At 56.5% G+C, this 25,571-nt stretch overlaps 11 protein-coding genes across 11 annotated transcripts; 6 read left to right on the forward strand and 5 right to left on the reverse strand.

Annotated features, from left to right (window-relative positions):
* Positions 1-118: 118 nt before the first annotated feature.
* On the reverse strand, positions 119-3,887 carry QBC33DRAFT_42834 (putative bifunctional P-450:NADPH-P450 reductase). The gene is made up of 4 exons (XM_060424154.1): positions 3,633-3,887; positions 2,725-3,563; positions 1,827-2,643; positions 119-1,746 (listed from the first exon to the last, which is right to left on the reverse strand). Exons 1-4 carry the CDS (start codon positions 3,748-3,750, stop codon positions 296-298), a joined length of 3,225 nt encoding a protein of 1,074 aa, XP_060284265.1. The 5' UTR covers positions 3,751-3,887; the 3' UTR covers positions 119-295.
* A 1,157-nt stretch (positions 3,888-5,044) lies between these two features.
* On the forward strand, positions 5,045-5,773 carry QBC33DRAFT_558217 (uncharacterized protein; the record flags this gene model as incomplete). The annotated part of the gene is made up of 1 exon (XM_060429863.1): positions 5,045-5,773. The coding sequence occupies one exon, from the start codon at positions 5,045-5,047 to the stop codon at positions 5,771-5,773; it is 729 nt and encodes a 242-aa protein (XP_060284266.1).
* Positions 5,774-6,357: 584 nt separating this feature from the next.
* Positions 6,358-7,569, forward strand: QBC33DRAFT_584942 (GINS complex protein-domain-containing protein). The gene is made up of 2 exons (XM_060431415.1): positions 6,358-6,622; positions 6,699-7,569. The coding sequence occupies exons 1-2, from the start codon at positions 6,509-6,511 to the stop codon at positions 7,344-7,346; spliced, it is 762 nt and encodes a 253-aa protein (XP_060284267.1). The 5' UTR covers positions 6,358-6,508; the 3' UTR covers positions 7,347-7,569.
* Positions 7,570-7,901: 332 nt separating this feature from the next.
* QBC33DRAFT_536134 (SET domain-containing protein) lies at positions 7,902-9,568 on the forward strand. Its single transcript, XM_060427676.1, has 2 exons — positions 7,902-8,102; positions 8,232-9,568. The coding sequence occupies exons 1-2, from the start codon at positions 8,055-8,057 to the stop codon at positions 9,195-9,197; spliced, it is 1,014 nt and encodes a 337-aa protein (XP_060284268.1). The 5' UTR covers positions 7,902-8,054; the 3' UTR covers positions 9,198-9,568.
* A 397-nt stretch (positions 9,569-9,965) lies between these two features.
* Positions 9,966-11,396, forward strand: QBC33DRAFT_43369 (uncharacterized protein). The gene is made up of 3 exons (XM_060424164.1): positions 9,966-10,097; positions 10,181-11,047; positions 11,139-11,396. Exons 1-3 carry the CDS (start codon positions 10,095-10,097, stop codon positions 11,259-11,261), a joined length of 993 nt encoding a protein of 330 aa, XP_060284269.1. The 5' UTR covers positions 9,966-10,094; the 3' UTR covers positions 11,262-11,396.
* Positions 11,397-12,173: 777 nt separating this feature from the next.
* On the reverse strand, positions 12,174-14,209 carry QBC33DRAFT_43319 (glucose-induced degradation protein 4). The gene is made up of 3 exons (XM_060424162.1): positions 13,060-14,209; positions 12,487-12,847; positions 12,174-12,389 (listed from the first exon to the last, which is right to left on the reverse strand). Exons 1-3 carry the CDS (start codon positions 13,871-13,873, stop codon positions 12,323-12,325), a joined length of 1,242 nt encoding a protein of 413 aa, XP_060284270.1. The 5' UTR covers positions 13,874-14,209; the 3' UTR covers positions 12,174-12,322.
* A 983-nt stretch (positions 14,210-15,192) lies between these two features.
* QBC33DRAFT_450005 (Mago nashi protein) lies at positions 15,193-15,956 on the reverse strand (the record flags this gene model as incomplete). The annotated part of the gene is made up of 6 exons (XM_060424544.1): positions 15,193-15,333; positions 15,401-15,488; positions 15,547-15,610; positions 15,670-15,765; positions 15,828-15,865; positions 15,919-15,956. The coding sequence occupies 6 exons, from the start codon at positions 15,954-15,956 to the stop codon at positions 15,193-15,195; spliced, it is 465 nt and encodes a 154-aa protein (XP_060284271.1).
* Positions 15,957-16,179: 223 nt separating this feature from the next.
* On the forward strand, positions 16,180-19,980 carry QBC33DRAFT_536144 (Coatomer, beta subunit). The gene is made up of 4 exons (XM_060427677.1): positions 16,180-16,786; positions 16,850-17,270; positions 17,320-19,327; positions 19,398-19,980. Exons 1-4 carry the CDS (start codon positions 16,485-16,487, stop codon positions 19,544-19,546), a joined length of 2,880 nt encoding a protein of 959 aa, XP_060284272.1. The 5' UTR covers positions 16,180-16,484; the 3' UTR covers positions 19,547-19,980.
* QBC33DRAFT_43596 (tRNA ligase 1) lies at positions 19,816-23,041 on the reverse strand. The gene is made up of 2 exons (XM_060424169.1): positions 22,749-23,041; positions 19,816-22,601 (listed from the first exon to the last, which is right to left on the reverse strand). The coding sequence occupies exon 2, from the start codon at positions 22,557-22,559 to the stop codon at positions 20,085-20,087; it is 2,475 nt and encodes an 824-aa protein (XP_060284273.1). The 5' UTR covers positions 22,560-22,601; positions 22,749-23,041; the 3' UTR covers positions 19,816-20,084.
* Positions 22,969-24,063, forward strand: QBC33DRAFT_43408 (ankyrin repeat-containing protein). Its single transcript, XM_060424165.1, has one exon. It carries the CDS (start codon positions 23,378-23,380, stop codon positions 24,050-24,052), a length of 675 nt encoding a protein of 224 aa, XP_060284274.1. The 5' UTR covers positions 22,969-23,377; the 3' UTR covers positions 24,053-24,063.
* A 10-nt stretch (positions 24,064-24,073) lies between these two features.
* On the reverse strand, positions 24,074-25,400 carry QBC33DRAFT_450111 (ribonuclease P 40kDa subunit-domain-containing protein; the record flags this gene model as incomplete). The annotated part of the gene is made up of 5 exons (XM_060424551.1): positions 24,074-24,570; positions 24,628-24,756; positions 24,822-24,946; positions 24,995-25,046; positions 25,112-25,400. The coding sequence occupies 5 exons, from the start codon at positions 25,398-25,400 to the stop codon at positions 24,074-24,076; spliced, it is 1,092 nt and encodes a 363-aa protein (XP_060284275.1).
* Between the last annotated feature and the right edge of the window lie 171 nt (positions 25,401-25,571).

Genomic DNA, 25,571 nt, shown 5'->3' on the forward strand with positions numbered 1-25,571 from the left:
ACGTTCTTTGTTGTTACCTGGGGTTTGATGTCACTGTTGCATGGCTATGATACCACAAAACACCATCTTGACGACAAACACATTCGAGGACATGACAATCGAGATCGAGACTCATTCTGGTATCTGGTAAAATTACAGTACAATCTCCGCCAGCCTGGAATATATCCCAAACGGATTTGGGCTTTTTTTTTTCCTTTCTTTTTTTCTCTCTTCAAAACAAGAACGCCAATAGACGCATGTGATCCAGTTTCCCGATCTCTCTCCCAGTCCCACGAGTCGCCAAATCACGGCCGGCTCAGTCAAAGACATCAGTCGCATACCTCTCATTCTTGATCCCCTCAAACCACTTAAGCGCCTCCTCGTCGTTCGAGTCCTTGCCCTTACGCCTGCTCATCTCCTTCGCCATCTCGATAGCCACCCTCTTAACCCCCTCACCCACCTGCCTCGACCCACACACAAACACCTTTGCCCCGCGCTCCCACAACCCCATCACCTCCTCGCGGTCCCGCCACAGGCGGTCCTGCACGTACTTGCACCCCTCCCCCTCCTCGGGCCGGCGGCTGAAGGCCCTCCGCACGCCCACGGCGCCGAGCGCCTCCCAGCGGTCGAGCTCGTCGCGGTACAGGTCGTCCACGGCGGGGGCCCGGCAGCCGACGAACAGCAGCGCGGGGGCCAGCTCGCGGCCCGCGGCCAGCTGGGCGGCGCGCTCCTGGACGAAGCCGCGGAAGGGCGCGAGGCCCGTGCCGGCGGCGACGCAGATGATGGGGGTGCGGTCGGCGTCGGCGGGGAGGTGGAAGGAGGAGTGCGAGGGGCGGACCGAGACGTGCAGCTTGTCGCCGGGGCCCAGGGAGGAGAGATACGAGGAGGCGACGCCGACGTGGCGGTGGCCGGGGAGGCCAGAGAGGGAGGGGGAGTCGAGGAGGGTGTAGGTCAGGGTTACGTGGTCGGGCTTCCAGAGAGGGGAGGAGGAGATGGAGTATTGGCGGACGCGCATCGGGGGGAGGAGCGAGAGGAAGGAGTCGAAGGGGAGGTCGGCGGCGGGGAAGCGCTCGAGTAGGTCGAGGACCGAGACTCGCTTGGCGCCAATCTCGGCATCGTAGTCGTCGCCCGCGAGAAGGGCGAGCTTGGCTGCGGTGCCGGGGTCCTTGGCTAGCCCCGCGAGGGCGAGGATGCTGCGCTTGGTGGCGGGCTGCGCGAGCTCGACGTAGGCGCCGAGGACGTCGGCGACGGGGGTGGATATGTTGGTGGGGAGGCTGGTGTGGCCGTGGGCGGAGATGGTGATGTGCGCGTCCCAGGGTATGTGGAAGTGGCGCATCACGCGGTTGACGCTCTCTCGGGGGTTCAGCGGGAGGATGGCCAGGTAATCTCCCGCTGCGTATCGTGCGTCGCTGGGCAGCTGGATCTCCATGTGGTTCTTCGCTGGCTCCCCGGGGGCTGTGAGGAGCTTTGTGTTGACGACGATCGCCTCCTTGACGTCCTGGCGTAGCGTCGAGGAGCGGGGCGTGGAGAATTCGACGGACAGGGTGGAAGAGAACGGCTCGTTTTCGGCCTGCGCGGCGATGCCGTACTTCTCGGCCATCGCCGGCCAGAAGGTCTCGTCCTCCCATGTCTCGAAGTCGGTAAACATGTTCCCCTTGGCGGCGTCTGTCAGGCCCATCGGCGTGATGCGGGTGCCTCCCAGATTCTCGAGCGTCGAGTCGACAAGCTTGGGAATGCGATGGAAAGTCTGAGCCCAGTCATGATGTCCTGGAAAGTGCAGCCACGGTTAGCATGCATTTATTTCTCTTGCCTTCCCCCCTGTTCACCATAGGATTTTCCAAACTTACCACAGCCATAGACGGCATAGGATACGTCCCCCATCTCCTTTCCCTTCAAGCTCTGAAGCCACGAAACAAAAAGTGCCGCGTTATCCGGGGGCTGACCCTCGTACGAAGCGGTAATGATAACTACCGGCTGATCCGTGGGCACTTTCTGGTTCGCCGCGTCCAATGGCTCGACCACCGTAGCGGAGAAGCCGTGAGCCGGCGCATCGGAGGCCAGACGCTGGGCGAGAGTCTCGCAAGTACCAGTGTTGGATCCGTAGAAGATGGCCATCGGCTTACCCTTCACCTTTGATTCCTTGGCCGGGGCGGCACCCGAGGCCCTAGCCTCTTGGCCGCTCGGAGTCGCCGGGGGCGTGCCGGAGAGGCGATGATCCAGCTCGGTGGCGGTGAGGCCGTCGCGGAGAATGGCCCGCATGAAGAAGTCCTTCGGCTTGATGGTGAGGGTCTGCTTGATACGCAGGGAATAGTTGGGGTCATCCAGCATGAAGTTGAAATTCTGCAGCAGCATGGCCATGACGAGGAGGGCCTCCTGCCAAGCAAATGGCCGGCCGATGCAGCCGCGCATCCCGTTGCCGAAGGGCTTCCAACAGTTTGGAAACTCCTTGTTGAGGCGGTCGAAATTCTCGTCGAGCATCCGCTCCGGAATGAAGTCATTCGCCGTCTCGCCGTAAACGGCCGGGTCGACGTGCGACTTTGCCAGGAGTAAGGCCAAAGGCTGTCCCTCTTGGATGAAATACTTCCCTCCGATGACCTGGTCTTTGAGGGACTTGACGCCAAAGGCGGGGATGGGGGCAGAGAGTCGGAGTGTTTCTCTCAAGACCTGGTGGGCCTTAGTCAGTACAGGCGAATAGAGAGAGAGACTAACAGGCACGGGTAGCAGGGGAAGAGGAGTTCCACGTACCGCAGAAATGTATGGCAGCTTGGACATATGCTCGACCTTGATGGGACCGGAGCCGATGACCTCATCGATCTCCTTCTGGGCCTTGCGATAGGCGTCAGGGTTCCTCAGCAGCTGGTAAAAGGTGAACGTTAGGAGGCCAGAGGTGGTCTCGTGGCCGGCAATGAGGAAGGTGATGAGATTGTCGATGATGCTCGAGTCGCTCAGCTTCCCGCCAGTCTTGGGATCAACGCCGTTAAGCATAGCGGAGAGAAGGTCTTTCCGGTCTGTGGGGTTCTTCTTTCTCGCTTGTAAGACATCGTGGGCTGTGTCTCGCAACAGGTCAATGTCGTCGTTGTACTGTTGGTTGGCGTGCCGGTAGAGTATGGAGGTGTAGGGCGGCCTCCTTGATCTGTTTCCAGACTCTACGAGGAAATTGCCCATTGCCTCGATGAAGGGGTGGAGCTCGTCGTGGTAGTACGAGTTGAAGCGATAGTCCATGGCACAGAGGGCCAGCGTATCGAGTGTGAGACGTGTGAAGTCTTCAGAGGCCAAAATGGGGACCGAGGAGCCGTGTCGAGCCCACTTCATGGCCAGCTGCGAGGCAATGTCGTGCATTTCGTCAAACATGGATTGGATCTTCATTGGCCCGAACGCAGGCATGAGGATTCTATGGGCAAGGCCCCAGTTGGGCTCATCGTTGCGAGCGGTGAAGAGGCCATCGTGGACCCCGTTCCTGATCTCCTTGAGCACGTTTTCGATGCCCTTGCCAAACCTTTTCTCGTCACAAGCTTCATTGATCAACTCCTGGGTGGACAAGATGACCACGCTTCTACCAGGCATGTTGAGACGAAAGATGGGGCCTAGAGAGTGTTAGCCACAGGGTAGAGGGTACAAGCGACAAGATGGCACATTGGCGGAGAAGAACTCACCATATTTCTCGGCCATATTGACCATGGATCCCAGCGGGAAGTTGGGATCAATGTCGCCAACATTGCCCAGGAAGGGCAGACCCGGAGGTGACGGGATGGGAGTGGTCCCCTCAGACATGATGGCCTTGTCTCTGGCGTGTGGCTATTATCAACAGCGTCGACGGATTTGATAGCTAGGTTGGAAATAGGCAAGCAAGAATGGGTACAGATGGCGAGGGATGGAGGGAGGAAAGGCAAGTGCTAGCCTCCTGGAGGCCTGGCATTGAAGCTCTTATATAGGGGCGCATCTACAGTACGTGGTAAATAAACTATCTCCTGGGAAGGTTCGTCGGTGGGGCAAGTGACGACACTGACACAGCAATTATGGCCAGATAGCTAGCTGGCTAGGTCAACCTAGCCAACAGCTGGGTCGGGATTAGAGATTACGCATGCATCAGGATTTCGGGAATGCATGGCGCGTACTAAGACGAACGGCGTCGGCTGCATGAGACACCCTTCCACGCGGGAGACAGGGGAGGTTGCCGAGAGCTTACAGCGGGGGTGCCGAGGCTCGGTGAGGCCGTGCCCGGTGATCGGGGTTGAAAATTGGGCCGATGCCACAGCATCAATGGGAAATGCAAGCTCCGACGTCAGCACCTCGGCATGCAACGTCAAAAATTCATCAATATTTATTATCATTCTCACTATCATATCTGTCTCCCCTTGAAACAGCTGTCCCATCAAACCCTCGCTGTTTTCGCTCAATTCCGAATTCCGTCTCGGCGTAAACCTAACTGGGCCGACTTTACCCATTTATACTTTTGGCTTATTTAGGGGACTTTGAACATTCCACAAAGTCCACACGTTGTTGGCGTTGTCCATCAGGTGACACACCGCTGGGGCCCCGGGACCGCCCTCTACCGGAGGGTTGGCCCCTGGGGGACTTCTTTTCAGAATTGCTCCAGATCTCCTGTCGATCAGCGTCTTCTAGAAAAATAGAATCAGTTTGCGGCACGAGTTTACGCTCCAAATTGCCATTCACCCAAAAGGGATAGAGAGTAACAATGACGAGTTGACTGACCTAGGTACCTACTTCAAACAGCGCAAGCTTATTCTTAGAACACTGACAGCCAGGAGACTACAACGCGATTGTCTTCTAAGTCTGAACAAAGATGGCCCAGGCATTTTGTCTCCCAACAATGGATCTGTATTTTCGGTGACAAAGGAGCTGTTTAAACACGATCTTCCAGAAAGGGTTTATTATCATTGTCTAGAACTATCAACTAGCTCGGTTGGCTCTGCGGACGGGATATAAAAAGGTGTGTGTTCCCACGTCAAATTTGAAAATCCCCAAGAGTCCTTAAGGCAAGTTGAATTACACACACTGAAGGAGAGCGAGTTTCGCAGATCAAAACGCGTCAAGTCCTCCAGCGATGGACCTCATAAAGCTTGAGAATCCGGTGGACGACGAACCGATCCCGCCTCCTCCATCCGTCGCCGAAGCGATCCCAGATTGGAGCATTTGCGGCCCGCAGAGTTGCGGTGACCACCACCACCATCCTGCCCTGGTTTACCCAGATCTTGCCCAAGAAAATGCGGCGGACTCTTCACCCGACTTCGTCTGTGATGTCTGCGATGGTAGGGAGAGCACCTCGCAGATGCACCTGCTGCATTGCGGTCACAGGCTCTGCCGTCCCTGTCTGAACCGGGCGGCGACGGTTGCCCACAGTACGATCCTCGAGAACGAAGAGGAAATCGACCTGCTTCTTTCACTTCACGACGACTTCGCTGAAGACGCCTACTTGAACCGTGACAAGCCGAAACTCGCAGCTACCCTCAAGGAAAAGGCTCTCTCATGGCGCCGTGAAGCCTGGGAACTCTCCGGGTTCATGTGCTGTGGCGAGATGAGCGGATTTTGGGAACACACGAGCTGCATGGATCCCGGCATTGCCAAGGCTGCATGGAAGGACTTTCACTACCTCCGGACACCGGTTGAGGACCGACTCTTCTGCGGCTGGCCTGACTGCAACGCATTCGTCCCTCAGGTCTGTTGGTACGTCCGCGAGAAATCGCCCCGCTGGTACTGCGTGTCGTGCGGTGGGAACTCACAGATCTCGTCTTCAAACCGTGATGGGATCGAACGCCCCTGTCCCGCAAGGTAATCTGGACTACTGACTCAACTTGTCACCCTTAGGATTCACCCCCCGGGTCGGATAACACGAATGATACATGATAAGTCAGCCGATGACATGGAATGGTAAGTACATACATACCCCTACACATACATGTTCCCCTCCGGGGAGAGAGGATAGAGCCTCTTGGTTTCGCCGCGGTCTTAGATCTTGGTCTAGCTTGAGTCTATTCGACCTTGGCGTTGGAGAATACGGGTACAGAGCAATAAGTAAGAGAAATTAGAGAGGCATGATATTCGAAAAGCCATAGACAGCGCAACAGCCCAATGAAACATGAAACTCGATTCTAAGATTAATTGCCCCTTGTCGTGCTTGAAAGAGATATGCTCCAAGTACCAGGTGGATTACATACAGTCCTCCTGAGAAGCCCAGTATGCCTGCATTAGAAAGTTGTCGTATGCCAGATCTTCCGCCGTAGGCCGCTCCTCCGGGAAGAGGCGGATCTGATGTCGTCGACTGAGGCGGCCCCTGAAATCAGCCGCGTTATAGCGCTAAGCCCCACTGTCCCAGCTGTCATCGGCAGCTGACAAAAAAGGAGAAATCCCTAGGTAGCGCGGGCAGCTCTTGCTATGTGTGTACTCTGAATATTCGCGTCAAGAACAGTGAAATCTCCAACTCCAGCAGCGTCCCTGCTGCGGCGTGTTGTTGCCGCCACTATCGACGGGCCCATATCGAAGATTCGCAGACTATGCTTCCTCAACTGCAATGGCCCTCCCACTGCCCCCGGGCCTCACACACTCTGAGGTCGCGTTCCTCTGCGAGATGGAGATGGTGACCGTTGTGCCGCGACAACGCTTCGAGAGCATCAGTCTTCTAAGTGTAAGTCTCGCCCAAGAATACACTATCTAGCATTGTTGGACTTTTGAACTGAGACTGGCCCCCCCCAACCCAACAGGGCGACACACCTCTCCTCCGCCCGCCTCACCGCGCCCAACTACCCCTCTGGCTCGCCCTCCTCCTGAAGAAGCAGCGCCGTGCCAACATCGTGCCGCCGCCCTGGTTGCACCCAGCCTCGCTCTCCGAGCTGATCCACCACGAGACAAAAGTCGACCCCGCGCAATTCTCCGCCCCGCCCCCGCCCCCCGCGCGCTCCGACACCCGCCACCCGGGCGAGGCCACGCGCGGCGACGGCGCGGTGCGGCTGTCGCCTCCGTTCCTGCGGGGCAGCACGGCGGAGGCGCCGGCGGGATTCCTGCCCTATCACTGGCTCGAGATGGCTGAGACGCTGCTTGCGCACGCGGCCGACGACATGGCGGCGCCGGCGGGCGAGGTGCGCTCGCTGCTGCGCGACCTGGTCGAGGTGCGCGCCGCAAAGATGCGCGCCAGCTCGGCGCAGCTCGGCGCCGTCGGGGGCGGCTTCCTGGACCTCACGGGCGTGGGCGCCGTCGAGCTGGCCGAGAACAGGGCGTTCGTGCTCGGCGTCGTGGACGGCGCGAGGAGGATCGGGGCGAGCGCAGAGGTCACCAGGCGCGAGGAGGAGGAGGAGGGCGGTGCCGGCTTCGGGGAGGGTGGGGAGGAGAGTGACGAAGACATGGGATTCTGAGCACGAGTCTGGAGACTACTTCAGCTCACCAGATCGAGGTGGACATAGTTCCCATCGAGGAATTGGCACCATGACGGTGTGGGATTGTATGAGGAGGAGAGAGGGACTACTGGCATGAGATGCTCGGTTATGAGTGCAGTTGATGGGCCGTGAGCCAGGCCACTACCTTGGGATGTCATACATACAACTGAAGATACCTGGCATTTCCCTTTAAAAAACATACCAAGCATGGGCAGGTCAAGGAAGACGACCCCCCACCCTCTATGCTGTCCAGTACCCCTTACCTATAGACCTAGGTAGTCGAGAGCGAGTTTTGGCAATTCGCAAATGCCGGAGCCCCCAGGGCCGAAAATACCAACGTATCTTTGCTTAACACCGTTATTTCTCAGATTGCACTGGCATAGAAGACAAGAAAGCAAAGGATTGTTCCAAGTTACGGAATCCAGTTCTTTACACTGTGGCTGGTGTCTTCCAGTCGCGTCTGCGCGTCGACGGGCGCCCCACTCCTCGATATTTCGATGATTGGCCTGGGTACGTACCTTACCTACCTACCATGCCTTGCGCCATGAACTTAACAAACTCCTCGATGAAGGCTCCATTTTTGATCCAACCGTCTTTTCGCCTTCGCAATATGAAACCTGGATCATAAGATCAAAGCTTCCGCCTCTCTCTCGGGGCGCTGTCTCCCTTCGCCTCGCCTTTACCGACATGGAAGCGTTAACGAAACGCCATTTCTTCCACCATGGCAAGCTTGATGTAGGTGAAGACCCAGGCTTATGTTCGTCATACGCTCTCTTATGTTGTTGCGTATCCTGATTACTTCTCGCCCTCATTACTGCTGCGGTTATTGGGCCCTAGAGCTGACCAGACCCGTGTCCCGCGCAGCCCGAAGCCCAGAAAGCTCTGAACTGCCACTTGTGCCAGATTCGCTCCTTTGCAACATACAAGCCTATCCCGATAACGATAGTGAACGAAACCAATGACGGCGCAACTCTCCCACCCGATTTCCGCTTCATCGAACGCTCGGTGCTGACCGCGGGCGTCGAGGAGGCTGAGGAGTCCTTCCGCACAGGATGCGACTGCGTCGACGACGAGGACTGCATGTACAGCAGCTGTCTGTGCCTCGAAGAGATGGCGCCGGACAGCGACGAGAGCGACAACGACGACGGGCTTGAGGGACGGCCGCGGAGGAAGCGGTTCGCCTACCACTCGCACGGCGCCAAGGCAGGGGTGTTACGGAGTAGGATTCTGGACAGCCGCGAGCCCATCTACGAGTGCCACACGGGTTGCAAGTGCTCACTGCGGTGCCCCAACCGGGTGGTGGAGCGGGGCCGGACGGTGCCGCTGCAGATCTTCCGCACCGACAATCGCGGCTGGGGGGTGCGTTGCCCCGTCGACATCAAGAAGGGCCAGTTCGTCGACCGATACCTGGGGGAGATCATCACGGGCAAGGAGGCGGACCGGCGGCGCGCGCACTCCGACATCTCCCAGCGCAAGGACGTGTACCTGTTCGCGCTGGACAAGTTCTCGGACGAGGACTCGCTCGACCCGCGCCTCGCCGGCCCGCCCCTCGAGGTGGATGGGGAGTTCATGAGCGGGCCGACGCGGTTCATCAACCACAGCTGCGAGCCCAACATGCGCATCTTCGCGAGGGTCGGAGACCACGCGGACAAGCACATCCATGACCTGGCGCTGTTCGCCATTAGGGAGATACCCCGGGGCGAGGAGCTGACGTTTGACTACGTGGATGGGCTGGAGGAGATGGAGAGCGATGCTCATGACCCGAGCAAGATGCAGAGCATGACGCCCTGCCTCTGCCAAAGTCGGTCTTGTAGAGGATTCCTGTGGTAGACGGCATTTTGGGCAAGGGCTTATCTACCCACATAGGTGCTCACGAATTCTCCCTGTATGGTTTTTACTGAGCCCTCTGTTGAAGGTTAAGTACTGATAATGATTTTACGACTAATCTCTCTACTTGGTCGAAATCCGGTCATAAACCCCAACTCAGTAACCTCAAACCCATCTCGTGCCTATGACTGGATTCGTGGAAGGCTAAGGTCTTGGCACGACCCTTTATTGAAGTCCCCTGTCGCCTGACATCCTACCTTCTTTGAGATCATGCACTTGCTGTGTGTATTGACGAATGCAAGCGGGTGGAGCTTTAAAGTGCCAAGGTCCTCTTGCTGGGTTGTTACTAGCGTTCACTACCAACTCAGACAGGCCCAGAATTGAGTGTGCTGTTTTCAGCTTCTGTGTGAAAATCTGAACAATTACCCTGCCAAGCTACATATTTGTGTCAAGTTGCTAACTGTGCTAGTCTAGCCCCTAGAAAGACAGCCCAGACGTTAAAACTGGCATGGAAGTTAGAAACCAAGTGCACTTCACCTGAACCAGGTCAAACAAATGATCCACTAGGTAGCCTAGACTGTGCAAAGGTGGGGTCAGTTGAGTTAGTTAAAAATAGGTGCCTTTCTAGCCAAGCTTGCTAAGACCCCGCCTTTTTGGGGTTGACGAAAGCCTAGGCTCATTATTCGATTGTCATTGGAACTTTCTCCAGCACGTCTCTCACTTTATACCTTCTCCACCATCACCTGCGAACAGCGCACTCAAATGCGAATCACAGCGTGGGAGACCTCTGAGGGCAATCTGTAGCAGCACCGACATGAATTAGTTATCCGCCAACTAGAGCCTTGATAGAGGCTACCGAGGCGAAGCATCGAGGTGGCAGCTATATCAGCCGTCTAGATCATGGTATGATATTCCGTGCTTACTCCATTTTGTGGAGCCCCCAACTTCAGTCCTGTCCGGCTTGCTGATCAGGCTCCTCTGCACAGGGCTGCTGTATATCACGCCCGTCGGGGCCCAACTCGCCCTATCCCGGAGAAACTGGGGCATCCGGATCTGCCAGGGCTATCAACGCTCAGCCCCAGCCGACCGGGCCCCCGACCACCACACGGACCGGGACCGATGATTCACTCCCCGTCCCATCATCCGGCCGTCGCCGCAGGAGTAGACAACCCCTCGACCAGCATATCAATAAACCCCTGCGCCGCCATGAGTGGACTTGCCGCAACCGAACATGGACTCCCCTATCTCTCGAGCGGGAGCGTCGAGATTTCTTTGACACAAGAGTCACAGGGAGGGAGGAGGTATGGCAAGCCCTCCGAGCTGCCCTCGAGTTGATGTGGGAAGCGGAGTCTGGCCTTAGATCCGGAAACCCTCACGAGAACCCCGAGAGATCGGAAGGGGAGGGCGTCGGGCCGAGCGAGGAGACACGCGCCGCCGCAATAGCGACGGCCCAGACAATATTAAATGCAGCCGACATCACTTTGCCCACGGGCGACCTGGCACAGGGTGCCTATGACCTCATGGGAAATTACTACCCACTCCCCGAATACATCGTGGCAGACCCGCTCAATATATCCCTGGTTGAGTGTCGGTCGAGCACACACCGGCATAGCGGCGTTGGCGATACGAAGGGAGATTTAACGGCCGGCGAAGAATCTTACGATGATCAGGATTTTGAGTGCGAGGACGAGGCTGAGCGCCGAAGAGAGGAAAAGGGCAAAGCCGTCTTGGATATACGAGACCAGGTTCAGGTGAAGGCTAGACTGAGCGAGGGTTCCCAAGACGTCACCATCTCCATGGGCCAATTCGAAAACGTACGGAGTTTGGCTCGGCGCATTAAGGAAGAGGCCGGGGTGAGTTCCCCCATCTTGCACCACATCTCCAGCCCCCCATCTGTGTTGTTTGACGTATTGAGCCTGACCGATTAATCCTCCTCTTCCCTAGCTACCCGCTGGCAAGAAGATCCGCATTGCTTACCTGGGCAAGATCCTCAAGGAGAGGTCTTCCCTCACATCACAAGGGTGGAAACAGGACCACGTTATCAACGCGCTGGTATTCAACCGTTAGCAGCATCCGCCTAGCCACCCTGCGCTTGGCCATTGGGCGCGGCGCCGTCATATTTTCCTTCCTGCCTGGAAAGGGGCCACGATCTGCTTCCAGGTTACCCTCAAGACACCCCACGAGGTGGACGAGACGTGTGCATATCGCACCATCCCGACTTACGCTTGCATCATGACTTGTTTCCTTTTCTCTTTCTTTTCGTCTTGATCTCAAATAAGACACTGGCTGGCTTTCACAATGGCCACTGACCCCGGTTAAATACCCCGTTCCTGGCTTCAATACCATACCCCATCATCGTCTGTTTTTTTCCATTTCCAGCACTGCTTGATCCTCGTTCTCGCTTCTGGAGTTTTCAGGAGGGAGGGAACCTTTAAACATCTTCGGAGACCGAATGATGACCTGTCTGAATTTGAGCTCACATTGCTCACTTGCATATTTGTGCATACTGATGATTGTCCCCCTGGAATACGGCGCCTCAGAGATGAGTTGCCAGACGGCACACTAGTTTTAATATCAAGCAAATAATGTACGAGGGCGCCAGCTAAGGCGGTTTTGGCGCTGTTGCTGCTAGCTGTACTTCGCTAGGCTGGACAAGGGTTTAAATACACCATGAGACGTTTCTCGTCCCTCCCAGCCTCTGTCCCCCCCATCTTCCCTCCCCCCTGGCTGGATGAGTTTGCGCGGGTGATGTGAGTCTTTTTTCATGAACGGGGTCGTCATAAGCCTGCCCTATGTGTCCAGCTGTGTATATCGGGCTCGGTGATATCATCCAAGAGAGAAAGTCCGAGAACAGGAATTATAAGAAAACGAGGTGGGAGGAAAACGCGAAAGAGAGAAGAAAAGACAAGAACCGCAGAGGGCCGCCGACCAAATGCTTTAGGCCAGAACCCCGAAACCCTAACCCGAAGGGCAAAGCGCGAGGAGAAAAATGCTTTCCTTTCCTTCCTTCCTTCCTTCCTTCATGGCTCGCTTGACACCTCGTGCGTCGCCTCCGAACGGGTGGAGATCTCCCTCCTCTCCTCCCTCTTGACTTGACCATCTACACGATTAGAGTAAGAGAGGCCAATTCATCTAAATTCCATGGCGCCAAAACACCCTTTGTTCTCGACATGCTTCAGCTCTAGCTGTTGGAACCTGCCGGGAGGAACGGGGTGATCAGCCGTGCCCTGAAGCGAAGGAGAGGATAACGGGATAAGGGGGGAAATAGGGGGGCCCAAAGAAAATAACCTACTTTTCGCTATTCTTGTGGAAATAAATGCCGCTGACCTCGCCGCGCACCTGGTTGAAGCAGATGTAGTAGAAGCCCTCGAAGCTGGCGCCGCTGATGGTGCGGACGCGGTGGTCGGGGACAAGGAAGTGCTCCTTCCAGCGCATGAAGATGTTCTCGCGCTGGGCGACGTCCTTGATGAGCACCTGGCCGCCCTTGCGCGCCTGCTTGGCGAAGGGGCGGAACGCCGTGAACTTGGCCCAGTGCGACAGGTCGTCCTTGTCGCTGGCGCCCCACGACGGGTGCTGCGTCTTGAAGCCGTACTTGGTCCCGATGATCTCGCCCTCGAAGTACGTCGTCAGGGTCGGGTGGTCCTCTGTCAGGCCTGCCGTGCTACCGTGTCAGTCTCGGTTGGCCGCAGGCGGGGTGTGACGTGTGACAAGCCGACAAGCTGTGCAGAAGAGGGGCGCTTGCTTGGGGCAGGGGCCACAGTTCCAATGGAAATTCATTTGCCTTTTCGGGGCAGGGGGAAACGGGGTTTGGGGGAGAAGGGGACGAAACAACAAAGAGAGTTGGGAAATGGTGAAAAAGGCTAACCTTGAATGCGCAGATACCCGCACAAAAACGACTCTCGTAGATCGACATGCTTGATCTCAACCTGAACATCATACCGTTGTCGCTCTGACTGCTGTGTCCCATGAAAGCGGCTCCCCGGACGTAGATACGAAGACGGCGAAACGGGTATCACCCTCGTATCCGCGTACTCGTACCCCATTCCCAGCAGCCCCGTGTCCTCCACCCACGGCGGGCCACCCACTGCCAACTCTCCGCCGTCCATCGGGTCCACCTCAATACTTGCGGGCGAGACCATATCCAGCGCCTGCCGCCTCCTGCTCGACGACTCGGCCGCCCCGGTTGATCTCCGCCCCGTCCTTCTGGCACTGACGCCGTCTTGGATGATATCACTCTCGCTAACAGGCCTCACGCCAACCGGGATCCCGCCTCGTCTCCCGCCCCTTCCTCCTCCGTCACCGGCGCCATCACCGGCGCCACTGCCACCAACCGCATCACCCACCAGCATATCCTCGTCCGTGTCCGTGGGCTTCTGGCTATCATCCGTATCGCCCGGGGTGGTGATCATCCCCTCGGGCTCTCCCCTGTCACGGTCCGGGGAACCGCCCGACTGCGGCCGCGGCGACATGGTTGGTGACCGCGACGCCGAGGCATCCACCTCCATGGGGGCGGGGGGCGGGTGCGGACGCCAACTTGATGGCGTGCGCGCGCGCTGTGTCTGCTGCTGCTGCTGCGGCTGCTGGTGCGGCGAGTTCTGCTCATCGGGGTCGGGGCATGTTGAGAAGGGGTAGGCGCGCGGCGACTGGGGGTCCGGCCCGTTGTTGGAGGGGGTGGGCATCGCGCCTTCGGCTGGGAGGATGGATGGATGTGGTGCGTGGGAGGATCTAGATGTCAAGTTCGAGAGGGCGGGGGAGGCCTTGGTAATGCGCTAATTGGGGGTTCGCCGCAGGCGGGTTTGGACGGAGGGCAACGGTTGTCGGGACGCGCAGATAATAGGAGTCGGGAGGTAGGCAAGGGATGGGCAATGGGCGGTGCCAAGAGCCGAGAGACAGGGGCGCGAGAACGCACTGCAATTGCAGGTACGGAGTGGTATGCGCAGGAAAGGATTAGCTACTTCGCCGGAGGTAGTGACGATCTATGCCGATGCAGCGCGAGAGATTCTATCGGACTTGAGACCGAGAAATCGTTGGTCTGGGTAATCGATAAGTTTACTAGGAGCGCATAGGGATGCAGCATCATCTGCACGGTCTCCAATATGCAGGATGCTCAGGTAGGCCCATACATGCAAGCAGCGTGTTATAAAGTTCGTACTGAAGACCAGGGTCTCAGGGTCTGATGGGGGAGATGCAGGTCGGAGGATGGGGAGAATGGATGAACAGCCGATGACGACCTTGGGCCTGAGGGACCACTGCGTGAGGCTGCGCCGTTGCCACGGGGTTTTCAGTCGAGCTAACGGCGGTGGGCCCTGATTTGCCGGGTCGCAGTCGCCGCTCTCGGGGGTCTCTTGCTTGGACCAACACCTAAGAATCACCATCCATGTTGATGATACGGAATCTTGGCCTTGATTAATTGGACAAGATCGACAAGAACAACAAACCTACCATGGGAATCCCGGCATATTTCCCGTTTCCTGTGAATAGACATGCTGTCTTGGGGGAGCAACTCGAACTTTCCATACTGAGCATAACCCACATCAGCTCGGCCACGTGCTCTCCTTTCCTTCCACTGAGCACGCGATCGCCAAGGCCGATATTTTGTACGCTCAAGAACCAAATCAGGGGCTAGACAAGGCGACACACTGAGCTCTTGACCAAGCGAATAGTATAGTTATTGCAGGTACTTTGTGTGTACGGTTTACTGGCTGATTGATAGCTGCCACCAAGCCAGCCCATTACCAGAACCACCGTTGTAATTCCCAATGAGGACGATCCTGCTGCATAGGCTGCTTCGCCGATTCAATGAGATACCCCTGATTCTTAACTGTGCCGTGTTAAGAGATTCTGCAAATGTCCAAACCTGAACGCAGTCAGCAGGCCGCCGTGGATGCAACTATTAATGTGCGCCTTCACTCCAAACTCCGTACGTCCAGACCGCGCCAATGCCTAGGCCCTCGGAATGTTCAAGTCGGCCTTGCCTCTCGGATCCAAAAAAGAAACTCTAGATGGGCTTGATCTTGAAATGCAGTGCGATCAGACTAAACACCAATGCCTTGAGGTCCTGCACCAGGTAATAGAAGACTCTGAGACCATCCGGATCCGCCGAGTCGGTCACGTCGTTGATAGAGCCAATCTTCGCCGTCTAATGTCATAGGTCATGGTTAGCAAGGAAAGCCGACGTGGGCAGCGCTACCCATCTAGAGACGCACCTCGAATGCGATGTGATCATTTCCAACCCTGATCTCCAATTCTTGCTTCCCGTCCTTGTTCTTTGTCGGCCATTTTGCGTCATCTTCCCTGTCCCCGTGTCAGTTCCTCCAGAAATCGTTGAGTCGCCCGCGGAAGTGGTAGGTACTTCATGATCTCGCTCTGCTTGATGATGCGCTTAATCTCATCGATGATGAGTGAGCTGACACACACTTGGAGGATACCTCGTCAGCGGCTTGGGTCGGAATTTCGACGGCGGGGCCTAACATACTCTCTTTCCGGATGAGGCTGTCATTTCTGTAGTTGGAGTTGTTCGCATATCGGGCCGTTGCGCTGCGGCCATCTCCTACTGCCCGGAAGTCGAACTCTGCAGATATCACCATGAGTCTACTGCAAGACTAGCAGGAGGCCTTTAGCATCGAGACTTACCCAGGAATTCATGGCCAAACCGACCTGAGTGACCGGAACTAGAACGATATAAGCTGGTGCGACGAGCTTGGGTTTAGGGCGAGAGCCATACTAGTAGCGGAGGTAGAATGTTTCGTTTGCGGACGACATATTGCCGCCTTCAGGTAGAGTTGAGGAGGCGATAGATATTCGATTTTGAGAGTGGTGATACCTTGAGCTCCAATGTTTTGGAGCTCCATGGAATTTCCACCCTGCCCACATTGAAATGGCGGGGCAGGCTGCATGGACGGACCAAGAGTTTTGCCGCTTTCCGATATATTCAGTCCCGGTCCCGGGAATTTACACGTGATCTACATTCGCTTAGTGCCAGAGTGTCCCACCGGGCAGCTCAGCGGAGGCGGGCCAGATCTCTTGATATTGAACTACCTACCTGTGTATCCAGTTCCCTACCACGTTTCCCTGCAACCTCTCGCCTGTGCAGGTGTCCCGATCGTCTCCTCTTTTGTCTCACTGTGCCGGAATTCAACAACCACACGGCCATCTGCACAAGGTCGAGCATTCGTTGAGCTCAGGGCAACCTACCCTCCCCGAATATAACCCCTTAACCTTCGCGCCCCCCCACCCCCCCGAGAACTTCCCGATTGTAACGAAACAACCTGCCAGAGGCCAGCGCCCGTCATGTCGTTCTTAGAGAACGCCTACAGCTTAGTCCACCAGGACAATGCTGCGGACGTTCCATCCCTGTCCGACCTCCGGACCCAACTCGAAAAGGGCTCCGACGAAACCAAGGTCGAGACCATGAAGCGCATTCTGACCGTCATGCTTAATGGCGACCCCATGCCTCAATTGCTCATGCACATCATCCGATTCGTCATGCCATCCAAGTCTAAGCAGCTAAAGAAGCTTCTCTACTTCTACTACGAGATTTGCCCGAAGCTGGATGCCCAAGGGAAGCTGAAGCAGGAGATGATATTGGTTTGGTACGTGCAAGTTGAAAGGGGATAAGAGCACGGGAGGACATTGTGCTGACACCAGGCTTATAGCAACGGTATTCGGAACGACCTCCAACATCCCAATGAGTATATCCGAGGAAACACGCTTCGCTTCCTCTGCAAACTTCGGGAACCCGAGCTCATCGAGCCCCTCCTCTCCTCGGCACGGTCCTGTCTCGAGCACCGCCATGCATATGTCCGCAAGAACGCTGTCTTTGCTGTCGCTTGCATCTACCAGCATTCCCCGACCCTCATCCCCGATGCAGCGGACCTGATCGCGACCTTCTTAGAAGGAGAAAACGATCCCACCTGCAAGAGAAACGCGTTCGCCGCCCTGTCCAGCATCAGCCACGATAAGGCATTGGTGTACCTTAGCAAGGTGTTTGATGGAATACCGAATGCTGAAGAGCTGATCCAGCTGGTGGAGCTTGAATTCATTAGGAAGGATGCCGTCCAGAACCCGCAGAACAAGGTCCGTTGACTGTACTTCCGACAGAGGTTGTCACTTCTAACTCATCCAGGCACGATATCTGCGTCTAATCTTCGATCTTTTGGAAGCGAGCGCATCAACGGTCGTGTACGAGGCGGCTTCGTCGCTTACTGCTCTGACCAGCAATCCTGTCGCCGTCAAGGCCGCTGCTGGAAAGTTCATCGAACTCGCTATCAAGGAGGCCGACAACAACGTGAAGCTGATCGTCCTCGACCGGGTAGATCAGCTGCGAAAGAAGAACGAGGGCATCCTGGATGATCTGACCATGGAGGTTCTACGAGTTCTCTCGAGCGCAGACCTTGATGTGCGGAGGAAGGCCCTGACGATCGCGCTGGAAATGGTGTCGAGCAAGAACGTGGAAGAGGTTGTCCTACTCCTTAAGAAGGAACTTTCAAAGACAGTGGACCAGGAGTATGAGAAGAACACCGAGTACCGCCAGCTCCTCATCCATTCAATCCACCAATGCGCCATCAAGTTCTCCGAGGTTGCCGCCAGCGTCGTCGACCTGTTGATGGACTTCATTGCAGATTTCAACAATACCTCCGCTGTCGATGTTATCAACTTCGTCAAGGAGGTGGTTGAGAAGTTCCCCAAGCTTAGGGCCGCGATTGTTGCGAGGTTGGTGGATACTCTGAGCGAAGTTCGCGCTGGCAAGGTCTACCGTGGCATCCTATGGATCGTTGGTGAATACTCTCTCGAGGAGAAGGACATTCGGGACGCTTGGAAGAGAATACGGGCGAGTCTGGGCGAGATTCCCATTCTCGCTTCCGAGCAGCGCCTGCTTGACGGTGTGGAAGGCGAAGACGAGCACAAGGACGAGGGAGAGGTCAATGGGCACTCGAAACCATCTGCACCGACTGGCTCGCGCCGGGTTCTTGCTGATGGCACCTATGCGACAGAGAGCGCTCTGACAAGCAAATCTGCTTCAGCAGCCAGGCTTGAGGCCGTGAAGGCTGCCCAGAAACCTCCGCTGAGACAGCTCATTCTTGATGGAGATTATTACCTGGCGACTGTCCTGTCGGCGACGCTGACGAAGCTGGTTATGCGACATTCCGATATCTCCTCTGATGCTGCGCGCACCAATGCGCTTCGTGCGGAGGCCATGCTCATCATGATTTCTATCATCCGGGTTGGTCAGTCTCAATTCGTCAAGGCGGCTATCGACGAGGATTCGGTGGACCGGGTCATGAGCTGTGTGCGGTCGCTATCCGAGTTCAAGGAGCACCGAGAACTCGAAACCGTGTACTTGGACGACACACGGAAAGCGTTCCGCGCCATGGTACAGGTCGAGGAGAAGAAGCGCGCCGCAAAGGAGGCAATGGAGAGGGCCAAGACCGCAGTTCAGGTCGACGACGTCGTGTCGATCCGCCAGCTCTCCAAGAAGAATGCCGGAGACGGGACCGACGAAGTCGAACTCGACCTTGAGCGGGCCATGGGCGGCGACGCCGGCGCTGCCGAGGACCTCTCTTCCAAGCTCAGCCGGGTCGTTCAGCTCACCGGCTTCTCAGACCCTGTCTATGCCGAGGCATACGTCAAAGTCCACCAGTTCGACATCGTTCTCGATGTCCTCCTCGTCAACCAGACGACCGAGACCCTGCAAAACCTCTCGGTCGAGTTCGCCACCCTCGGCGACCTCAAGGTTGTCGAGCGGCCGACGACGCAGAACCTTGGCCCGCACGACTTCCACAACGTCCAATGTACAATCAAGGTGTCTTCCACAGACACGGGGGTCATCTTCGGCAACGTAGTGTACGACGGCGCGCACAGCACGGACACCAACGTGGTCATACTCAACGACCTCCATGTCGACATCATGGACTACATCCAGCCAGCGACCTGCACCGAGACGCAGTTCAGGACGATGTGGACCGAGTTTGAGTGGGAGAATAAGGTCAACATCAATAGCTCGGCCAAGACCCTGCGCCAATTCTTGGACCAGCTCATGGCCTGCACAAACATGAACTGCCTCACCCCCGAGGCCAGCCTCAAGGGCGACTGTCAGTTCCTAAGCGCAAACCTCTATGCTCGCAGTGTCTTTGGTAAGTTACCTAGCCCCCTTTCCACTTTCTTCCCTCCTGCGAACCTCGCCCCATCTAACCCAACATGTAGGCGAGGACGCCCTAGCCAACTTGAGCATCGAGAAGGAGGGCGACGACGGCCCCATCACGGGTTTCGTCAGGATACGTAGCAGGTCTCAGGGACTGGCGTTGAGTCTCGGGACGTTGAAAGGGTTGAATAAGATTGGATCGACGGCCTGAAGGGGGAAACGGTTATCGTATCCGCCGCCTTGAGCGTGGCAAATAAGTCCCTGGTCTCGTAATGGTTCACCGGATGGAAAGACCAGCTGAATCCCCTCGGTGGCTACCTACCTACCTAGTCATCTTTTTGTCGCAGCGATTCTTGGTAAACAAAAAGAAGAAAAAAGAAATCATCGTCAAATCGAGGGCCTGGAATGGACTTGTTCTGTTTGACGGCACACAGCTCAAATGAATAACGTGGAGGGGACTTGGGGAGCAAGGGGGGACATAAAAGAGTTCGGTCCGAGGAATGAAAGGAAGGGTCTCAAGACAGATGTAGTGCAATCGTGTTAGACTTATTCACGAGATTAGTAGGTAGGTAAGGTAGGCAGTTAGATGCCAAAAAACGGGCAATGATGCATTCAATAGGTGCCATTTCCACGTTGCTATTTGTATAAGCTCGCGCCCTTTTTGACACACTTTCGCCGGGACACGATACCTATATATCGTCACCTCCCCCCAAAAAAAATCCAGCCAGAGGGTAGACAAACACACCACATCACCTCGAGAGGACCCCCCTCACGACACCCTCGACAGACGGTTTCCCCTCGACAACCAGCTCCCCGATCCCCGTGTCACCCCCGCTGCCCTGCTCCAGCCACCGGGCCAGTAGGTCGTTGCTCTCCTTGGGCTTGACGCTCTCGTCCCTGGTGCCGATGGTGACGTGCGCCACGCGGTTGACGCACTCCCACCTGGGGCGGCCGTCGACTCCCCCGTCCGGCCCGCGCCCGACCAGCCGCACGACGATGGCCATGATGCGGTCGTCGTGCACGACGCGCTCGAGCTGGACGTCGACGACGCCGAGCCGCCCGTCCGCCGAGGAGCCCAAGCCGGCCTCGTACTCGCGCCGGTACCGCTCCCACAGCTCGCCCAGCTCCGGGCGCTCCCGGACCGAGGCGCGGTGCATCAGCGTCACGTGGAAGCGCGCCTGCACGCGCCGGCTCCCCTGCAGATGGCGGAAGAAGCGCGCCTGCTCGGGCGTGGCGCCGGCGAAGGCCTTCTCCAGCGCCGCCAGCACGGCCTTTGTGGGCACGTCGACAGACATGTACTCGAGCTCCTTCTTTTTCTGCTGCCGGGGCAGCTGCTCTTGCTGCTGCTTCTGCTGCTGCTTCTTGTTCTTGCTGCCGCGGTCCGGGATCGTGTGCCGGAGCTCGGGGCTGTAGCTCTCGAGGGCGACCTGGATGGCCTCGTCCATCTTCTCGGCTGGCGGGACCTCGGTCACGAATTTAGGGTACAGCCGGTGCAGCTCCCGGATCACCGTCTCGAGATTCTTCCTGCTCCCCCCGGCGGCCTCGAGGTCGATGATGGCGTCGAAGCCGTCGTCAGGCGGTCTTTCCGGGTCGCATGGCTCAAAGCGCTGGATGAATCCCTCCATGATTCCCCGGACTTTGCCCATGTCAGTCGCCGCCTGGATGGTCTGGTGGTTGTTCCCGCGTGCAAACACTCGCTCCTGAGTGACTCTCCTGACGGCGTCTAGGTCGTCGTGGACGAAATAGAGTGCCACAAGCTTGGCCGAAAGGCTCTGTTGCCTGACATCGGTAAGGATCTGCTTCCGCTCGTGCTTTTGCGCGTTGTTCCTGTCTGCTACTACTGCCTGGCACTCCTCTAACTGGTCAAGGACCGCTTTCGTAAACCTTGGCGGACGTTTTGGGCCGGTGATATTGTCGTTCTGGATATGCCCCCAACCGAAGAGGTGTGCCAGGGCAACAGCAAGCGTTGTCTTCCCGCAGCCGATGGTGGCAATTGGCACCAAGATGACGTCTCCGGTAACCTCAGTCTTTGCACCTCCGCCGTAGAGAGCCTCGAAGTTGGCTGCCTCGGAGCCTTTCATCTGCTTGAACTCGAGGAAGTCGTTTCGCAGGGCAATAATGCCATGGTTTTGATTATACAGCTTTGCCAAATTCCTGTCGTTGGCCAGCCGTTGTCTAGCATAGGCAAGATACTCCTCGGTGATCTTGACGTGGTTCCTGTACCTTGGCTGCCTGCCGGCGATCATGGCTTTTGTGCACTCTCGCCACTGCCGGTACATCAGATACGGTTCTTCGAACTTGTACTTGAAGAACCAGTCCTGGAAGACCCTCTTCTGCGGATCATAGGTCAATTTGCATCGGATAACAAAGCCTTCGACATCACGTCCGTCGTGGGCACCGGTTTCTGCAACCTCTTCGAGAAAAGTTTGGACTTGCTCGACGTCGTCTATGAGTATCAAGCCTGTCTTGACGAAACCCCACTCGGCTGCGAACTGTTGCACGAGGGGGCCGGGATATGTCGTAAATTCGGGGACGTTGAGATTCAGGCCATGCAAGTAGAGACCGGCCTTCTCCGGGCCGTAGGCAAGGATATGCTCCTCAAAGGAATCGTCGCAAAGCTCGGCAACGGCGGTGATATTCCGTTTCCTTAACTCCCGGGCGAGGTCCTGTTTGGTCTTCCCGATCCGCTCCAACTGTCGCTCCAGCCTCTGCTCGCCAGCGACGGCATGGCTGACCTCGACATCGCTGCGCTCCCCAGTCGAGTGTTTGCTGCAGACAAGTAGGGTGTCGTCCGCGAGGCCACTGACGAAGATGATGCAGCCATTCTCTTTCAGCGTCAGTTCGTAGGGACCCTTGGTGTTGGCCTTGATGTTCTCCCATCGCGTCTCGGACACTTCGTTGACATTGAAAAACTTGTCGTATCCGCGGACGGCGATCTCGGGGGCGCCGTGCGGCCCCCTGGTGGTGAAGAGTCCGCGAGCATAGGTGGGCAGATATTTCTTCTTGTAATCCCAGTCCTGGAACCGCCAAGAGTCGACAGCAAGGCCGTCACGGGAGCCAGCTACGTTGAACCGAGTCTTCTTGACGCTGAAACCCTGCTTCTTCTTGGTGTGGTCATCCAGGGTTCGTACTAGAGCAGCAACCTCCTGGATGTCCTGGCTGACGTACGGAGGAGCCATGTGTTGAGCGACTGGGTCGACGTCAGTTGAGGCGACTTGATCCATGGCCGAAGGCAATGACGTGAATTGGCGAATGGGGTCCAAAGTCTTGCTGCACTGTTGGCTAAACCCTGAAGAAACTCTGAAGTGTGACCTTCAAGATACTTCACCTGCTTGGGGTGTTTGTTGTGGCCAAGAAAAACAAGTGGGAAGTGTGACGATATTTATATTTCATGTGCTCAGCTGGTACCTTACTTTTAGCGACGAGGCAATTGCAGGCCCCAGGAAGGCGCGACGGGCAAGGTGGTCCTCGAGGCGAAGGCTCAAAGACAGGCTGGGGAAAGGTTCAATTACGGATATGAGTCAAGAATAACTCCCAGTCAACATTTTTGCCATTCAATGAAGCTGTTCGGGGCTGATTGCATCCCACCAGAGCTCTACGCCGCCGATAAGAGTCACACATCCTAGCCAGACAATTTGCAGCCAGATCCAACTGCACCAAGCCGACTCAGCCTTTCTAGGTTCCCAATAGGGGTTCGATCCTTACTTGAACTTCGGTTCACCTGTCTGTTAGATAGGTGTTACCAATGATAAACATTCATCATATGGCTAGGTAGAGAGATGGTATCTACCTAAAACGATGTCCATATTCATACAGGGCTGGTCAGTTTCAAGGCATGGAGGGGTATGTGGGGCGGGGGCTTTGTGCTCGCCGATGACAAAATTCTGCACCACATCCAATCCAGAAGCCACAAGCTTGCAGCTTTTCCGTTTGACCCCTATTTGGCCTGCTTTGGCGTGACTTGTGGTATCTGCCTACATAGGTTATTCTGCCTGATCTTGGTTCACCTAGCACATACACATTGCATTCTCCCATCCCAAGCATGTCGAATCCTTACCTCCTCGCCGCCGACAACTCCCCCGCCCTTCTTCCCCTTCTCCGCGAGAACCCGTCCCTCGCACGGGGTCAAGACGAACACGGCTACTCTCTGATACATGCCGCCGCGAGCTATGACCATCTGGACCTCCTCCGAGCCCTCGTTGGCGAATTCCACGTCCCCGTCGACCTAAAGGACGAGGATGGCGAGACCGCCCTGTTTGTAGTCGAGACAGTGGACGCTGCGAGGGTGCTAGTCCAAGAGCTGGGCCTGGATCCAAATATCACCAACGACGACGGCCTCACAGCGAAAGAGAAGATTGAGGCCGAAGGCGACTGGCCAGGAGTCACCCAGTTTCTCGCTGGCATTGAGACGGCGGGAGGCTCGGGAGGCGAGGCTCGCGCTGGCAGCGCAGGGGTCGAAACAAACGGCGAGGTGGCGGTACCGATGGAGCTCCCGTCTGGCCCCGACGGGCTGCAGGTCAGAGTGGGCACGATGTTAGAACCCGAAGAGACCAGCCAGGAGGTGGATGCGGAATTTCGGCAGAGGATAGAAGAGCTTGCTGCTAGGCCGGACTTTGATACGCCTGAAGCCCAAGCCCAGCTACGCCAGCTGATTCGGGATGCCGTCACAGATCAGGAGCTAAGCGAGGACCGAAACGTGCGGCCCAGGCAAGGTTGAAGGGCCGGGAAAGGAACATAATCAATCGTGGCCCTTGACTTCCCACATGACGTATTCTCCAGCCGAATTTGGCGGCCGGAGGAAGGTACACTCGGAGCCGTCGGCCATCATCCCGGCCGAGAAGGTCGTTGCACTGAAAGAGAACCACGTTTTGGGGGGTAGCGCGAGCATCATGTCGACGAGCGTCTTGCGGGCCCAGGACGGCGAGAGGAAGCCCTCCCAGGTCAACTTGCAGAGCTTAGCTTCTTGGTGTTGCTCGCTTTCTCCGGGAACATGGTAGCGGCACAGGTATGGGTCGACTTCATCACCGGACTCGACACGGGGGCTTTGGAGTCGGACCAGGGCTAGCCATTCATATATCTCTGTGGCAAACTCCTCGTACCCGTCCCTCTGCTCCTCCGCCACGATGGAAGCCTCCAGCTTCAGGCCTGGAATGAGGGCGGGAATGTCCTCGGTTACCCCGGGTTTGGAGGTGTATTTGGTGGGAAAATGTGCAGCAAGAGGGTCGGGATCAGGAACTACCCTTCCGGTTAGCATTTGGACGTACAGCAACTCGAGATACATAGTCAACATACCCGTAGAAGCCAAGTTGCAGAAGAGCCAGGTCGCCGGCTTGTTCAGAACATTCTTGCAGGCGTAGGCCAGTCTGTCAAATCCCTTCTTTCCTGGGAACATGGACGGGCTGCGAAGGTCAAACTCAACGACTGTAGAGCCCCCGTCAGCCATGACAGCGGAAACATGTATAAACATGGAAGAAATAGACACGTACCCCATCGAGGCTTCAGGCCGCGATTCCCCTTGGCTCCATGAGGCTTGCCCACCAAGCCAGCTCGCTCGTACGTTTCCTTATCCAGGAACATGGTGAGGTTACCTAGACAGTTGACAGTTAAAAAGCTGTCTGCCTTGAAACAAAGCTTGGGGAGTTTCATACCGTTCCTCAACGTGAAAATATTGTCGACACCAATCCTGCCCTCGGAGAGCATCAGGATGTCTCCTAGTACCGGAGCAAGTCAGCGATGAACCTGCCAGGAATGATGGACAGCCTGTAGTGCACCGTACCTATCTTGATGTATTCCCTGAAGAAGTCTCCAGATACAATCTCGCCGAGGGGCATAGTAACCCTTTGAAACTCGGGAGGTTGGCTTTCGTTGACCAATGCTTGGCGGATGACATCGTAGGACTCTTGTGGGAGGATGAGATCTACCTTGTGGATGAAATCGAAGGATGAAATGGTCGTCCATGGCTTGCCTTTGGAGGGCAATTGCTTGGGGTCAAGATGGCCCATTGTGCCGTGCGTGAAGAAACATTTGGAAGTCTGATAGACTGCCGGTTCAGAGAACGACAACATGTTTGTTTGCAGGTAGAGGTGACTCCTGGGCGAGTCCACCAGGTTGATACGCTTGAAAATGGATGGTCGCTGGATGTTTGTGTGTGAGCGAACGAACCAGCGGGCCGAATTTTTAGGAGAAATCGCTGCCTCCACAACACCATGCCTTCTTTCCTCCTGTCCTTCTCAAGC

This window comes from Phialemonium atrogriseum (genome assembly GCF_030411735.1).
Source record: "Phialemonium atrogriseum strain 8032-3 unplaced genomic scaffold QBC33scaffold_10, whole genome shotgun sequence".
Classification (NCBI taxonomy): Eukaryota; Fungi; Ascomycota; class Sordariomycetes; order Cephalothecales; family Cephalothecaceae; genus Phialemonium; species Phialemonium atrogriseum.

Coding starts and splice junctions, on each gene's coding strand:
- QBC33DRAFT_42834 (XM_060424154.1), bottom strand. CDS start 3,750: ATGTCTGAGGGGACCACTCCCATCCCGTCACCTCCGGGTCTGCCCTTC. Junction 2,644..2,724: donor AGCTGCCATACATTTCTGCG/GTACGTGGAACT, acceptor AAGGCCCACCAG/GTCTTGAGAGAAACACTCCG. Junction 1,747..1,826: donor CTATGCCGTCTATGGCTGTG/GTAAGTTTGGAA, acceptor TGCACTTTCCAG/GACATCATGACTGGGCTCAG.
- QBC33DRAFT_584942 (XM_060431415.1), top strand. CDS start 6,509: ATGGCCCTCCCACTGCCCCCGGGCCTCACACACTCTGAGGTCGCGTTC. Junction 6,623..6,698: donor AGAGCATCAGTCTTCTAAGT/GTAAGTCTCGCC, acceptor CCAACCCAACAG/GGCGACACACCTCTCCTCCG.
- QBC33DRAFT_536134 (XM_060427676.1), top strand. CDS start 8,055: ATGGAAGCGTTAACGAAACGCCATTTCTTCCACCATGGCAAGCTTGAT. Junction 8,103..8,231: donor TCCACCATGGCAAGCTTGAT/GTAGGTGAAGAC, acceptor TGTCCCGCGCAG/CCCGAAGCCCAGAAAGCTCT.
- QBC33DRAFT_43369 (XM_060424164.1), top strand. Junction 11,048..11,138: donor GCATTAAGGAAGAGGCCGGG/GTGAGTTCCCCC, acceptor CCTCTTCCCTAG/CTACCCGCTGGCAAGAAGAT.
- QBC33DRAFT_43319 (XM_060424162.1), bottom strand. CDS start 13,873: ATGCCCACCCCCTCCAACAACGGGCCGGACCCCCAGTCGCCGCGCGCC. Junction 12,848..13,059: donor CGGGTATCTGCGCATTCAAG/GTTAGCCTTTTT, acceptor GTAGCACGGCAG/GCCTGACAGAGGACCACCCG. Junction 12,390..12,486: donor TTCCACAAGAATAGCGAAAA/GTAGGTTATTTT, acceptor TCCTCCCGGCAG/GTTCCAACAGCTAGAGCTGA.
- QBC33DRAFT_536144 (XM_060427677.1), top strand. CDS start 16,485: ATGTCGTTCTTAGAGAACGCCTACAGCTTAGTCCACCAGGACAATGCT. Junction 16,787..16,849: donor CAGGAGATGATATTGGTTTG/GTACGTGCAAGT, acceptor CCAGGCTTATAG/CAACGGTATTCGGAACGACC. Junction 17,271..17,319: donor TCCAGAACCCGCAGAACAAG/GTCCGTTGACTG, acceptor TAACTCATCCAG/GCACGATATCTGCGTCTAAT.
- QBC33DRAFT_43596 (XM_060424169.1), bottom strand. CDS start 22,559: ATGGATCAAGTCGCCTCAACTGACGTCGACCCAGTCGCTCAACACATG.
- QBC33DRAFT_43408 (XM_060424165.1), top strand. CDS start 23,378: ATGTCGAATCCTTACCTCCTCGCCGCCGACAACTCCCCCGCCCTTCTT.